Source organism: Haplochromis burtoni, unplaced genomic scaffold (genome assembly GCF_018398535.1).
Source record: "Haplochromis burtoni strain Fernald_Lab_line unplaced genomic scaffold, NCSU_Asbu1 Contig_96, whole genome shotgun sequence".
Classification (NCBI taxonomy): domain Eukaryota; kingdom Metazoa; phylum Chordata; class Actinopteri; order Cichliformes; family Cichlidae; genus Haplochromis; species Haplochromis burtoni.
The window spans coordinates 1,650,603-1,667,365 of record NW_024582457.1 but is presented as its reverse complement, the minus strand read 5'-3'; the positions used below and the strand labels follow the sequence as shown (position 1 = coordinate 1,667,365).

The following is a 16,763-nucleotide window of genomic DNA, read 5'->3' as shown; positions in this document are numbered from 1 at the left end:
TGTGTGTGTGTTTTCCCGGTGCTTTAAACAGGCTGTCACACTCGTTACCCAACCCTCCTGAGCATGTTATGTCAAGTCAGGTTTCTAGAGTCTTTAGTCACAGTTACACTCAATGCGTTTCCCAACAACTGCCTTATGAGAACAATAACTGAATCAGGTATCATGTACCAGGTGTTATTATGCAATAACTGACTCACGGTAAAGACTGATGATAAATCTTGAATAACATTTCAACAGTTATTTGAGGAGGAAAAAATGTGCACCTGAAAGTGGGCAGATTTTGAATTAAAATTTGAGTACTGAAGATAACTGAAAAGATTTGGTTTGGGTCATTGACGTGCAGTGCTTTGATATTAGTAAACAATTTAAACACATTCACATGAAAATAAAAATAAAAAACAAACCTAATCAGTTTTGGTGGTATTTAGGCTGTCACCTGCTTAGTTATGATTCCGTAGATATTAAATGAGGTAAAAGGCTATTACCTAGCTGAATGTTTATTTTGATCTTTATTTTAACTCATTATTTGCACTTTTTTTGAAAATGTAAAAGAATAGATAAATAAAGGACAGTAACGAATTGGATTAAATGAAAGGATAAAAAGACTAAAAAGTCCAGGCTGAACTTTTAATGTAGGCCAGCACTTTTACCCAGCTAAATGGAAATACTAATTAAATTTCACCTAAAACAAGGCCAGAGATAGATTAGTATTTTTATGACGTGTATTTTTTTAATGTATCTATCGTGTGTATGTTAAATTTCAGTATAATAGTAAGCATGTCCCACCCTGGACGCAGCGACGTGCTCTATCAGTGGTAACAGGCCCCGCCCCGACTATCAGCATCTCCAGTCAGTGGGGAGCAGCTGGGAGTCAGTGTGGAGGAGCAGGAGCAGGTAGCAACGGAGTTCAGCGGCTCCCGCGTTCGTCCGACACTTAGCTAGGGCTGCTCCCCAAGCAGTTGTGGTGATGATGGCGGCGGCTGTAGAGAGAGGGGGCGTCCGTGCCGCTTTCCTGAACCCGAGCAGCGGTGGCGGTGGTGGACCAGCGCCGACGAGCCTCCCGACCGGAGCGTTGGCCGGGGCTGTGGTCCTAGGCTCGGGCTCCGGCAGCATGCCTGTGCCCATGAACCTTTTTGCGACTTGGGAGATAGACCGATCATCTCCAAGCTGCGTCCCGAGGTAACGTTAACATTGGCATGTTAGCGTGAAAATACCACAAATCACAATGTTTGCAAGCCTCCATAACGTTGAATAAATCTTTGGCTAACGTTTGCTTTAACAACGCCCTCGCTGAGTGGAACGTTAGGCAGGACGGACGAGTTGCCTCACATTTCCAAAACACTGTTGGGGAGCTAACTGTCAAGCTAACTAGCAAGGTGGCTAATGCTAAAGCTACCTAGCAAATGTTTTGAAGTTACTATAATGTTTTGTGCTAAATGCACATTTGTTTTGCCACGTTAAGGTGCAGTGCGCCAAAAGTACCAATGTTAAAATTTCCAATTGTATCTTAATAGCTTAGACGAATTAACAAGCCTGTAATAATTTATTAACACTCGGTGTTTTTAATGTATTTCGACCGTTATAACTGGCTAACAAAAGTTCAGCTAACCAGTTCATCTGTTAGACGGATTCTACTAGGTTTCCTTTATGTTCTTTTTATGGTGATGAAGCTTTGCACATAATAAATGTCCGGATAGGCCTGTAGTTGATTAGGTATAAGGAATGCTTGCCACCCAATAGCGGCATAACTATCTATAAATACAGTGGCATGGATGCCGTTCGTCTCATAAGCAACAGACATCCTTTTTATCCTTTTGCAGCCCTATGTGTCATGAGCTGCCTGACCAAACGAGCAGTTCTGCAGCTGCCTGGCGATTTGAAATTCCCAGAATTTTTAAGTTCTTATGCTGTGGGTTGTGTTGTGATTACGTCTCTATAGATCGGAGTCGACTACCCCGTTATAGACAGCAATAAACAGTCACAAACAAAGCGACTCACAGTAATGACGAAACAGCGGATATGACAAGAAATTAAATACTTTTGATTGTTTAATGTTATTGTTTTCCTGTTGCGTTATCAGTTATCTTCTGCGACACTTTGCGTTAGTATTCTTCAGCAGTGAGCAGGCATTGCTGCCACCTGACCAGAAACCTCTCGGGAGCTGTGGGCACATTAATCAGCTTTGACCTAGATCTGCTCCACTCATTGGGATAGAAGTGGGCTTGGAGGGGAGGGTTTCCTCTACAGTCAATGTGCCGTATGTGTGTATATGTGCCTGTGTCTCTATAGTGCCTGCATGAGCATGTATGTACGAACGGAATCATTGCATGTGGGAAAATTCCTGATCTTTCAGATCCCTGTGTGAATGTTGAATATTGTTCTGTTTGGCTGTGATGGTTCAAACGATTTAAAGCCAGCTTGAATGAAAATGAATCGTCTTTGAAGTGACAGCACTGCTTTTAGATTATACAGCTCCCTGCTCTTTTTCATTGTAGTCCTGTTTCTGAAAATGTGATTTCACTATTTATTTAGTTGCTGGACAGGCCACAGCAAATGCTGCACAGTGACTAATGCATGAGATTATTTTGGATAGTTGTATCTGTTAAGTTTTAAGACTGGATTGCAGAAAACAGCATGTTGTGCATTCATACAACACGCAATACTATGTACATTGATTTCCCACGTCTGTCATTACACTGTTCTCTGAAGTGGATGATGTACAAGGCACTGTATCCGAGATGAATATGGGTGAGGATCACAATGAATTATTAATGAGTTTTACAGTGAAGGTACACTGTTACTCGACCCACAGCTTTCTTGTTGATGAATGGGATACTTTGTTAGATCTGATATGTATGGAGAAGAACTTATTAGGCATATTAATTCATGACACAATTATTTATTCAGCCTGAAAAGCCTTATTGTAATTATTGTTATATGCGGTGGCTTTGAGGTATAGTGCTCACAGGCTATTCTGCCTTATGTGCTTTCTGACCGTTTATTGTAAGCTAGTGTGAAAAGTCCTGTATGAAGCCCAACCCAAGGCTTGTTTTGGGGATTCTGCCTTGGCATTCTTTCAGGGGCTGGGCCATGTTGTGTGCAGCTGTTTGCTCTTCAGCTGGCCTTTAGCAAATGTGGGTGTCCAGCTAAGTGGCACGGTTTCAGATGAGGCCACGGGGCTGTTACCAGCTGAGTGTTTTTTATTGTGGTACTCCAAAACATCACGCACAGCTGTTGTTTTCTAATAATTACAACATGGTAAATAATCCTAAGCCCTTCAGCTCCATTGAAAGCCATGCTCAGGAAAGGATGTTTTTGTCAGAATGGAAAACATGTTGTTAGCTTTTATATGCTATTATATTAGCACAGATTTATGGTTTCTAACTGTGGAGATGGATGAAACAAAAATCATATTTTAGAATCTTGCGCTTGTTAAATTCTGGGTATATCCAAATGCAAATAGAGTTTTATTGCAGTGCACCATACAGTATTCTGGCGCCTACCTGTTGGACGTAGTGTTGTGACAGCTCCATCCTTAACAGGCTTGTTGGAATAGTTAGAGAAGCATTGTTTTGATTCCGGCATTGCCATGCCTGCCAGTCTGCCACCCTCCAGTGAAATACAGCGTGCTGTTTATATTGCAGGTTATTTCTTATAAGCTGATAATTTTTCCCCTTGTTTTTCTTGTTTTTATTATTATTGCAGTGGAGGGGGGAAGTGCAGAAGTCTCACCTGTTTTCCCCTCTTAAAAGAATAGACAACTGCTTTGGTGATGTTGCAGATTTACCAAAGACAGCTGAGGGACATAATACCCACATTATTCATCTTCATGTAACCTGCTTACTGGACACATTTAAGTGTCTCATTGATATTTTGGGAAATTGTGCTGAATATACAGTTATGCATGTAAAACTAAGCTTTTAAAAAACGGGGTATTTTTGTACTAGAGTAGATTTAAAAAATAATTTAGTCAGTGCTCTGCATGGTGGATGATGTGCTTTCTTAGCTGTTTTGACCCTAACAGTTTTGGTAGAGTGGTTTTATTTTTACCAATCCTTTCCCCTTTATTTAAGCATACGAGAATAATAAAGAGACAGGTGTAGCTGCGGTTACACAGCAGAACTAAAGAAGTTTAGTGGCCTGTTCAAAAATCCAGCTGAGCTGTCTACAGGCAAGAATTTGTTGAGGTAATGATGTGGTATTTGCAGGAATGGCACTAATGCGACGGTCAAAATATGGTCCTGTGTTTATCTTATTTTGATAAAGAATTTTCAGCAGGATGAGAGCATTGGCTTCTTGCCAAGTTCAAAATAGAGGACTTTTTCATAAACATCTGCACTGATAAAACCCTAAAAGAGCTGAAAATATACTACCTGAGACTAAACCAAGCCCAGACATTATTTGAAAAGTGGCACCTAGCTCAAATCTGTTGCAACATCATCTCTACACACGAACAAGCAGCGTGCTAATGTGTCCATAAAAGCTCTCCAACCTCCATTGTGTCCAAAGCTTTATGTGCATTATGAAGCTATAACTAACTTGCTTTCAAGCTGACAATTTGTCTGCTTTCAGAGTAAACATCATCCTCTTTGGGTTGCTAAATGGAAAATGTTTTGTAGATCTGAAAATGTTGGCGTGCCATGGATTTTCTTTTTTAAATCCTCTGTGTATAAAGATCCCTCTATTACATTTCTCTGGACTCAGAGAAGTGAATACATCTCAGTTAGCTCGCAAGCTACGAAAAAACGTCTTCCTCTTCCCGTCTGATGTTTATCTCTGCCGAGTAGTGCGTCCTTCTTTCTGTCTGTGTGATTCATGTGAGTCCCAAGATGGCTTTACTCTCTCATGAGCGGCAGAGCCTTATCTTGATAGTAATTGAGTGTACTTTGCAGACTCTGGTCAGATGTTTGTATCTTCTGCCTCAATCTGTAGTGTATCAAACAGATTTGTGTTGTGTATGGCAGATATAGATGATAAACGAAAACAAACCCGGGCTCAAGTAGAGCAACGTTATTGTGTCATGTTTGTTCTGGGTCAGCAGAGATGAAGCCATCAGCAAGACATTTTTTACTTATCCCTTATGCCTTTATGCTGTGATGCATAAGGGATATGTAAAAATATCCCTCATGCATAACTGTTAGCGTGCAGTTTCTAGTATCATCCATGGCCTTAATCTCTTAGATTTATTTTTGAGTTTTCTGTAAATTCAGTGATTAACCCTTTGCTGAGACCATTAAATCTGGGTACAAGTAAAGAACGCCTGACTGTCAGATAATATGATCTAAATTCACCCTTTCACCTCCTCAATAAGTGTTTCATCTCAAGGCATGGGTATTGTTTCTCTTAGCAGGGGAGCTGCTGTAATCTGATTTCATAACAGGAAAAGAGGAGCTAGTAATCTCATGCCGCACACACACTGTCTGCTTAATCCTCTGCTTCCTTTTGGAATCATATACATCAGCCGCCTCCAGTGCCCTTCAGGATTGTGACACAGTCGCCACATCTGTTTGCACCATGTTTACAATCGTTGTTTGACACCTGATGCTAAATGGTATATGGTATTTTGAATGATTTAAATGAAGCAAGCTTTTAGGCTGAGGAATCATCCCCAAAGAGCATGTTGTTAATGCTCTGTTACAGAAGCAACATTTGACTTCATGGCATGATACTTGGCAAGATGCCCATGCAAAATATAAACAACTCAGAACAAAGGTGCATTTAGAGGGATGACAGCTCTATTTTTAAAACAGATACTGAAAGTGACAATATTGCAAATGTAACTGGATCGTGACGTTTTTATTTTTCTTGTTAGAGAAATAAGAATCCATAATGTGGCTTTCTTTTAAGACATGTTTCATATTTTAGTCACATTAATAGTTAAACTAGTTCCCTTTTGTTTTATCATGTCTTCAAATAAGATTTCAACTTGGCTCCATGCTGTCCATGCTGTTCACACACTTTGCTGACAGAAGACCAATCAGCACCTTCACGCCCCTCTTTTTCGTGCTTACTCCCACTGCTTGATATGTGTCAAAATTCTCTTGGTTTCCTTCCCTGCTTTCCTGGAGGAGGAGGAATTTCCTTGGGAAACATTCCACATTCCTGGCAACTAGAGAGCTGCTGGTGCAACTGAAATCAGCCTCCTTCAGTCTGGTTTCAGTACCCTTCTCCCTTCCGTTGTTGACTAACAACCTGCTCTCTGGAACGGAGCCAGGATTTGAGCTGTGGATTGTCCACTCTATTGAAAAGTTTTGCTGAATTGGCCCTGAGCTTTATGGTGATCAGGCATGCACTGAATGCTCATGTTGAATGTCTCACAAAGGGAAGAAAGGTTTGTTTCCCCCTGCGTGGACCTCAGTATGGGAGCGAGGCCAGATTCTTCTGTGGGCGGATACTGGGGTCTCTGCTAGTGAAGAGATCCAGCTTCCTGAGCCAGCAAGCGAGGCGAGGAAAGTGTCCTCTGATACAGGGAGGATCCTGTCAAAATAAGCACACTGGGGACAGCGTCTCTCAACTCATATTTTCTCTCTTGTTCTTGCACTGTTTATTTCCCACCTCTCCCAGTGAGGCATTTCCTGAGCTGTATATGCCAGCAGCAACACAGACACTATTATTTCAGACACAAAACATTTATGATATTGATGAATGAGAAAACATGACAGACCGTTTTAAAACATGAAGATTTGTCATCATGGCAGTCTGAAATCCTGTACTACATTTCTAGCAGAGTCTTCTCTTGTAAACAAACACAGACTGGCAGTGCAGTTATATTTATCCTTAGTCAAATCACTTTACCTTAACTGTCAGCCATACTCAAAGAACATTTCTTTCATCTTACTGAGTCTCATAAATAGAAGATTTTTTTCCTAGTTTTGGCTAACAGCCCCAGAAAAGAATCAGCATCTTTGCCTTTTCTGTCTGGATGAGGACATAACAGTCCCTGGAGTGACAAATCTCCGATAACATGGAGTTGGATGCCCTGCTTGCTTGCTTGTCTAATCACAGATTAAGGAGTCTGAACTGTCTGGATTCCAGTTTCTGTCCATGCGTCTTTGATCAGTTGACCCACACTGCAGTTGTGCCACCTTCTCTTTTTCTGTGCATTAAATTCAAGCAGCTTTATTTTAACAAAGAATTAAGTTAGATCTGCACTGAGGTGAAATTAAATTAAATATGAATACTTACTTGGTTAAGGACAAAAAATTGGATGTTACTGTTTTAAATCTAGGTGCCGCAAAGCATTGCACATGAGAATTTTGTATTACATAGTCTAAGATTAATGTTAAAAAGATGGATCATTAACATAGATCCAACATCTCCCATCTTCATTTCACAAACTGCATTAATTAACGATTCACGGTATAAAAATGGGCATTTTTCATACTGCGTTCACATGCTTATCTGTGGTAATGGAAAAATGACTGTGCTTGTTACTTGGCAGCAAACAGCGTCAGCCTAATTGGCCTCACCTCTCTATTTTTACTCACCTTGCTATCACTGGTGTTAAAATTACTGCTGAACTGATAAAAAGGAAAAACATGATCTGTGTGCAGAATCTCTGAAGAAGCTGGAGCACGGATACAGTTAGTCCATTAGTCATTTGGATGTATAAAATGGGGGGTGGGGTTGTGTCAGGTTTTTAATCACTTTAGGGGGGAAAGTGAACTATTTGCTGATGCTGACCGTTGTATAGTTGTTTGCACAATTCCCAGTTCAGTGTCCTGATCATTTTTCTTTCTTGAAAGTCTTGTCTACTTTGCAGAAAATGGTACGAGTCAGTGCAGGTTTGGAAGGGTGTTTTTGTCAGCTGAAGTCCTTCTAGCATCATTAGCAATGACAACAGGCAAACCTTGCTTCGTCAGGCAATATTTTCTACACTTGATTTATCATACTGCCATATCTGGTTCAGTTACCATAGAGCTCAATACAGACGCGAATCATCTGTAGAACCTGAATAAAGTCGATTTCTTCTTGTTTCTTTTCTTAGGAAGCTGAGGGTGTTTCTAAATTCCCAGATCATTAATGAGAGCAGACAGATTCGGTGTGGTGGATGCAAGAATTAAAGGGCAGACCTAATCGTGTCTGATGCTCAGCAGAGGCACCATATGTCAGTATTAAATATGTATAGGAAAGCTTCACTGATCCTTTAGATGAAATGTCAGCAATGCTTAAATGTAACTGAAAGATATCATCAAGTTCACTCAGTTTCAATGCCGTGTCCTTACATTGGAGATAGGAGCAGCCATGTACATCTTTGCTGGCTAGGTTTTACAGCTTTGAAAATTGATTCTGCTTATTCATATTCATATTAAAGGTGGTAGATTGTCAGACTGCATTAAACAGGATTAAGGACTTCAGATTTACTGTACAATATCATGAAAACTCAGCTGGGGTCTATTCTGACGTGGAGCAATGGATGTGTCAAAGCTCTCGGGGTCAACGCAGCGGTCTGGCTGGCTTTCCCTTGCCAGCCCTTTCATTGCACTTTCATCTTTTCACAATGCAGCCCATTCATCATGGCTTTTAAAGATGAATCATTGTTGTTTTTTTAAAAAGGCTTATATAAGCTCAGCATGCTATAAATCCAGTCTCCTACAGGCTGTGTACATTTTAATATATTCATGCTGTTTAATGCCATTCCAAACATTTCTTAGTATGTATGACGATACAATAAGATTTGCATTATACTTCTTTGTGGATGTGCACATGGACTGCTTTAGTCACCAGGAATCCATTGTCATCCTTATACTACTTTCTATTTGCCTTTGAGGGCACATGCTCACTTGGTGTCCTTGTTAGTATAGTAGCAGTCATGACAAATTGGAGGGGTACAGAAACCTTATGGAGCCTTGTGTACATTCACTGATCCACTCTAGCATCAGAAAGTGATACTTATATAATGAATAAAATGATATCCAGTAATATTGTGTTTTACAATTATCAAACTATCTCTGGCAACAAATAACAGTCCCAGATTTAGAGGAAACTGACCTAATGTTAGCCCTGTGTGTGCCCTGCCTTCTTTTTTTTAATTTAAATCCTCCATTGAGTTTTTTCAATATTTTGTTTCTTCTTTAAAAAATCAAAAACTTGAATTTTCCTGGTCACTAGGCTGGACAGAAAGAGTGGAAGAAGGCTTCGCTACTAAGCTTTTGATCAAACCAATAGAACACTTGCAAAAGAATATTTCTAGCAGGAATACTATTCACCTTTGATAGGATTTTAAAATTTAGCCACAACATTGTCAGTGGCAGTTACCATTCACTCGTATCTATTGGAGTAGGGAATGAAGAGTCACATGGAAGCTACTGAATACAGCAGACAGGAACTTATAAACACTTTTATTAAAATAATCTATCATCAGTATCATCTGCATGCTAGCAAGATACTATCTTCCTTGTTATATTCTTTTGTGATGATGATGATCTGGTATCTTTGGATCTGATATTGCCTGTAGTCATGCCATGTTTGGTCTTGTCATGTCTTGCATTTCCTCTACAAACATCGGGTTGCTGACCTCACCAATATGTGTTCAGGGCAGAGACAAAAGAGCTGTTTACCACTGCAGAAACACAACAAAGGATGACAACTATTTACTGAGCTCCTGAAAATTACTGTCAGATCACTGAGGTGTGACTGCAACATGGAGTTGTATTTTTAATTAGTATTAAAGAGGCTGGAGAGTTGAATAAGAAAGTAGCCTGAAAGATCCCAGTGGGAGTGTCTGCAACTGAAAGCTTTTGTTTCAAGGATTCTTACTTGCTGACTCACAAATCATGTTACTGGGTTGTGTTAACCCAGTTTAGGACCAGTTTGGTAATTTGGTAGATTTCCAGTACAACTGGGAAAAGTGCTTTCTCAGTTGGTTTACTGTGTGGTAAAATATAGGGCCAGGTTAGATGTAAGCATGCATTTCCTGTTGTCACTTAACAGCAAGCTTTGCATTTTTTGACTTGCCTCTAACGATGGTTTTCCCTTTAACCCATATTTATATCAGCCAGGAATATAAACTTGCTACCCATCATTTTCAGAGGAGTTTACCAGAACGTCCTCACAACAAGCACATACTGCTTAAACCTCTGATTTACACTTCTCAGACATAAATCTTTTTTCATCTGAGTATTTGAGGTAAAGAACTGAAGGCCTAACTCACCAAACTGAAATAAAATCTAGCACTGAGCTGCAGTGTACCACTCACTTGTAAAATTACCTAAAATTAATCCCGCAGTCATATTGTTCCACTGCTCAGGGTAGCCTCATGACCAAGAACTTCATAAAGACCTAATTACAGAGTGTTATGACCAATCCCTCCCCTACCTTTGTTTTTTTTAAACACATCTGCCAGGGTGCTTTCATACCTGACTGATGAAACCAATGGAAAGTCATGCATCAACTGGCTTTAGAAAGTAAATGTTCAATTCAGCAGTGACTTAAACTATGTATTGAATATGAATGCTTCCTAAATGGCAATATTTCTATTTTGCACAGTATTAATTATAACCTGTACACTGTTTGTGGTTTGAATCTGTGTAAGATTTTTTTTAAAGACGTATTTCCTGTCTGTTGGGGTTTTCCCAGTGGCCGTGTTCCTCCAAAAATCCAAGGAAGTTGTGCACTTAGCCATAGTTTGTCAAAATATGATTTATTGAAATAAACGGAGCATGCAGCCGGAGAAGAGAGAAACCAAAGACAGCACCCTGTTCGACAAGTCTTTGATGTTTCACTTGGAGCTTGATAAACATAGTCAGCTGATGTTACTGATAAGTTTAGGTTTGCTATTTTTATTTATAAAATTAAATGCAGAAAAGTTGATTTGTGTCCTTTAGCGAATTTCTTGCAAATTCCTTAAATCGTGCATATAGACTCAGTGCCTGTGAATCAACAGTTGCAATGCTATCAGCACTTCCTATAGTGGAGTATGCATCACAACTGAGCGGACCTTGCTTCAGAGTTGAACGTTGGCTTCATGTTATGTTAACAGTTTCCGAAATACATTAATGAACAGTTCATAAAAAGATTGAGTTGTTTTAGTTTTCAGACTTATGGCTGTTATATGTTTTACTACCATAAAAACTGGGCAGTAGATTTAATCACAGCAGGAGTTGACTTGTTATCTGCAAGCTCAAGTATTTGATATTGAAAAGATTTGAGCATTTGATTGCATTGTAAGGATTCTGACTTAGTGAAGTAACCTCAGAGGGGTATACTCTGAAGGTCAAGACAGCCAGAATTACTTTGTGTTAGCTGGCTTGACAAAGCCTAAATTCTCAGTTGGAGATAACAGTTGTCAACTTTTCTGTTTAGCTAGGCTTTCTGCTTAGGGCCTTTGCACACTCACAAAAAAGGAGTTTCACAGATTATATGAGTCTTCTTACATGAAAAACGATCCCTGTGAGTGCACCAAGCTCCAATCAGGGATGTTCAGTTGAGCAGATGATGGTGATGATGATAAACGTGTGATTAAAATTCTATCAAGATCTTTAACATAATATAACGCAACACTGTTATAAATAAGATGAGATTAATTCTGCAGAAAAGTGTTTATCTTGGGATTTATGACACCGGGTGGTAAAATAAACATTTAAATTCAAGTTAATTATATTATGGCTGAGTGGACTCTTGGTGCTGTTCTTTATTTCTACAGTGACAGCTGCACATTAGAAGTCTGAAGCGTTAAACTGGATACATTTAAATATTATATATTACTGTCGCAGCGCCTAATAAAAGATGTGGGAAGCACTTCAGTTGGTTGGCAGATCAAATTAAAATTAGTGTTAATGAGGCAGTATTCATGGTGTGTGCTCTACGTTCTAGTAGTAGTTCCAGGGGAGTAAAAGATACTAAGCAGCCGATTAGAGTCAAGTGTAATTTGATCAATACATTGTCTGCATCACCATTTGTATACATGCATATTCCTGTGACAGTGCAACAAAAACAGTTTGCACTTCTCGCAGTGGTTTTAGAAAGGGATGGCTTAACAGCCATCCATCCATCCAGCAGGAAAAAAATCTATAATTCACTTATAACATGTTGTGGATAAAAAAAGATATATGTTCTGCATAACTTAGCCAGGTAAAGAGAGCTGCTTTTGTGACACAGAAAACTCCTGACTTTAATCTTGACATAGCTCACTAAGTCATTAATCTCGCTTTGTAGTACACCCCTCTGTTAAGGGATAAGCTGCCATCTCTGTAATGTCTGACTCAGTTCTGGCCTTTTGACATTCAGCAATGTGCTGGTATAAATATGGACAGACAGCACGGTCCCCCAAAGTCTATGACTGCAGCTTTAAAACCTCTTTGGCACCATACACACCACTCTACGAAGAGACAGTCTTATCAAAGATATGTTTGCTTCCAATTTTATATTGTTATGGCCATGTGTGTTTTTCCTCACACAAATACTACAGAAATCAGGTTTTACCAGATTAATTGCTTCTCTTGTTCCCTTTGTCTGGTCAAAGCCTTTTCCTGCTCTGTCACTGTGACCATCAGAAGATTTCATTCAGGGAATTAAAGCCCAACCAGCATATGGCCATCTGGCACAAACAACTAGATATTTGGGGGCTAAAATAGCTTTTGCATGCAAGCCTAAGTGCAGGCTAAGCTCTCATGGCACATTCTACTTTTTGAACTTGTTTAAACTGATATATTTGGTCTCATGTATTAGTCCTCATCAATCATAATTTATATTTGTATTTAAAAAATACTCTAGCAACTTTCAAATGTCGTATCACACTTACGTTTGCCACTGCTTTGCAGCCTCTATTGCTTTGTCATATTTGTCTAAACTTTAACAAATGTGAAACAGAACTTTTAAGTGGGTGTGTTGGAGTTTAGATCAGCGAATGCAGGGCTTTGTTTTGTGCCTTTTCACTTTCGTTGCAGTTTGATTGAAAGATGATGAATAAAATATTAAAAAGACAGAGAACATAATTGGTTTGTGGCCCAGACAAACTCAGGAGTTCCATAAGCGAACCCTCTGATGAATAGACTTTTCCTTGTTTTTTGCTGTAAGTGAATGAAATATTAAGTAGAAGTAGCTTTTATACTAGCGTAACTTTTATTTGGGTTAAGTTATGCAACCAGATGTGAAAAAATAATAGTGTTGTTGAGGAACGCAGTGCTGTAGCTTTTCTCTTCAGGGACATGGACTGCAGAGAATTTTGCTTTTTGTCAGTCCCCCATGCATAAGCTGGTACCATATGCAGCCTTCTTAAGAATTTCATGCACTGCATTATGCTCAGCGGTGCTTTATTAGAATGAATGCAACTACATTTACATCTCAGCAGAGAATACGTAAAATAATACGTTAAACCCACTAAAAGCATTCCCCCCCTTATCTGGAAGCCCCCCAGCACATATCCACCATAGACTGTTTTTTTCATTGAGCACTCTGTTACATCACTCATCCTCCATCTACCACTTCCCTCTGCTTTGTGCCACTGACAATTGCTGTGCAGTGATCCGAGGGCATGGAACTGGCAAAACATCAACTAGAATGCTGACCAAGGGATTACAGGATGAATTACAAAAGTGTGTTTTTGTTTAGGCAGCATATAGTTAAATTCAGAGGCTTTGTTTGCCTCCCTTTCAGCACCATGCACATTTGCACATTCATTTGTGTAAAGAAGCATGTCCATATTTGCACAATAAACCTTTTGATGGTCCTGTATATGTTTAGATCTTCTTCTTTTTTTGGTCACTGGAAAAAAAACTGTCCAAATTAGAAAGCATTGAAGAGCTACGGGTGTTTGTCATTTCAACTGATACGAATGTGCATTGGAAAAATGTGAAGAAGCTGAAAACCCAGCTAGAGTCATCCTGCGCAAGCACAGTTATCAAAATAGGGCTTTTATTTTTCTTGGAATTTTGATTACTTTAGCTGCTGGCTCTTTATAGGCTCTGAAATTTAGAAGTGTTCTTATCACCTGTGACATGCAAATACAGATATCCAGGAATAGTTTGGTGATAGTAACTGCATGTACTCCTAAGGAGCAGTACATGTTGGGCAACCAGTTTTCAAAGATGTTGATGTAGACAGAATGAACGCCCGTTCACGCCAGAAATACACTTAACTGATGTTGTGATGATGTATTTTTCTGTAGTAAGCTGATTGTTGTCAGCCTAACAGTGAAACTGCATACAGTGGAAATAATAAATACTTTCAGCCCCAAGATTTCCATTAGACATGCACTAATTCCAGTTTTTGTTTTTTTTATTTTGAGTGATTCAGTTTTTCTTTCTAAGACGGCATACTCAATCATTCCTGTAGCTTATCTTTAATTGACTGATGACTTAAGTTTAGTAACATTTATCCTTTGATGACTTGCACTCTAAATCGGCGAGTTGAACAGATTGAGTTTAAGCTAATGAATGTTGAACAACAGCTACCTTTACTGAGATTCTTGCAAAAAGAGAGGAGACTTTGGAATGAATTAAGTCTACGCAGATTTCTAAGAATGATCGAAATGAGGAATCAGATTACTGACCAATCATAAGGTGCATGTCCATTTCCAGTCTTATGATGGGAAGCTAAGGTCCGTGGGGTTCCAGTCTTGAGTTTTAGTTTCTTTTTTTAAATAGCTTTTGAAGTCAGTGAAATATAGTGTGTATGTGACATAAGCAGTCTCCACACAGTCATATAATTTTACTAAAGTGTCAAACTCAAAGAGCTGACTCCAGAGGAACCTGTGTCAGGCCTCCTCGTGAAAGAAAGCCAGCCTGGCTGCAGAGAGTAGATAACAAAAAGAATTATTAGCGGTGCAGAATATGTGTTTGACTGACTGCTACTTTGCTGTCCACCTTTTAATCCACCTCTCAAAATTGATTTTCCTCTGATGTTCATACATCTCTTTGATAAGGGGTGAACCGAAATATTCAGTCTTTAGAGGTAGAGATGGATTGGCTTGACTATGACTCTGCAAATTCTGTTGTTATTTCCTTATTCTGGGACAGGGTGAAAGGATTATTCTTATACAAAACTGAACTTTTAAAACTTCAAATGTGTCTTTTACTTCTGTACCTTTATTTGTTATTAGCAGAGAGAAAAGATAAGATGATATGTAAACCCTTCCACAACCCACAATCACAGGGCTCTTATCTGGAACCAAATATTTGGCCACAACTGTTTGAGTGTACTGCCTGATAAGTTGTTTTGTTTGTCCAACACAGATAAAAGTGAAAGGATTCAAGTGTAGCTACAGACAGACTGTCTTTTACAACAGCAACTTCACAGTTTATTTTGCATCCGAGGAAAATTAGAAAAGATTGGTTAAACCTAAAACCAAATACAGCAAAGAGAAACATTTGATCTATAAGGTACATTTTTTTTTGCCAGTTCACAGCTTCCATCTGTCTCATAAGAAGTGTTGATTATATTGATTTTTCTCATTGCAGTAATACAGTTTTAGTTCCATGGTTAGACCAGAAAAAATTGATGACTGGCAATAAACTACCAGAGAAATGAGGTTGTGTTTATAGTTGGCAAGGTTTGTTGTGTTTGCTATTTCAGCTACAGAGATTTCCATGCAAATCCTTTATCTTTCCTCTGCTTGTCTGAACAGTTCCTTGCTTGTCTGGATTGTTTTACTTGCTTAACACAAATGGAAACATTTGCCACCTCCATAGTTTTGATTTCCTTGATGATATCTGAACGTCTGCTTGATCTAAAAGGCGGAAATGGCCATGCAATCTAATGACCTTGCTCTGCTTTAGAGGCAGAAAAGGTTAACAGTTAGTAATGGTGCAGTGAGTGACTTGGGCGTGCTAATGGACTTAGATGGAGAAGCATTACTCATGCAGCTGAGTGATGACATACCAGCCGGGCTGAAGCAGCCAAAATTATACCAAAGCCACCACGCTCCAGCAGTTGTGACATCATTTTTGACGTGCCATTTGAAAGGAAGTCATTGGTGAACTTAAGCGTCCTGCTAGGATTTGTACAGTCTTTACGCATAGCACTATTTGAACTTAGCATTCTTAGTCCACTCTTCTCTGTTGAAGGTAAAAATGTACTGTAGGTGATGCAAGGACAGTTGATCAGAGTGTGATGTATGGAGTTTGAATGCCAGGTCAAAACCGTGAGTTTCTTCTTGTGTTTCTTTAGCTGTTTCAGAGCAGTTTGTGTGATGTGACAGGGCTCATTAGTCTACCAGTGAAGGTCACTGCTATGGTAGATACACGACAAATGTATAAATCCTTTCCTAACATTCAACTTTTATCAATAACTGTCTGAGCAGGTGTCGATTCAACCTTCCAGTCATTTTGTAGGCTGTAATCCCCTCTCAAACTCAGCCTGTAAAGACCTTATAACCAGGATTCTAACATAAATAAACTCAGTGTATCACAATGATAACTCAATCAGAAAAGCTTAGCAGGCAGTTTATTGGCTGAACCAGCACAAGCATTGAAATTGAAAGGAATTTCATGGACTCTTATCAACTGGGAAACAGAAAATATGTCACTTATCTTTCCTTTCCACTGCCTGTTCACAGAACTATTGAATTGGAGACTGTTTTATAAATTCTGCACTCACCCTGCCTTTCCTTATGGATTGATAACACTGTTTTGCTTTGGTCCCATTTGGCACAGACAGGCGTGCTATGATTCCACCCCAGGGTCTCTCTGGGAATGTGGGAATGTTGGGAAAGAGAAAAAAGGGAGGATTAATGCAACTTGTGAAGGGCTCCTGCAAGCCCCTATTTTTATCTTGAGCGTGTGCCAGTGTCTGCTAAGTGGAAGGGAGACCACACACAAATAGCA

At 39.4% G+C, this 16,763-nt stretch overlaps 1 protein-coding gene across 3 annotated transcripts in view; it reads left to right on the top strand.

Annotated features, from left to right (window-relative positions):
- The first annotated feature begins 837 nt into the window (after positions 1 to 837).
- The window catches only part of zmp:0000000755 (phosphofurin acidic cluster sorting protein 2), a 42,777-nt gene continuing 26,851 nt past the window's right edge, over positions 838 to 16,763 (top strand). For all 3 annotated transcript variants that reach the window (XM_042222879.1, XM_014335133.2, XM_014335134.2), the window contains exon 1: positions 838 to 1,179. In XM_042222879.1, the coding sequence (XP_042078813.1) occupies positions 968 to 1,179 (212 nt within the window). In that variant the 5' untranslated portion in view covers positions 838 to 967. The remainder of the gene's footprint in view (positions 1,180 to 16,763) is intronic.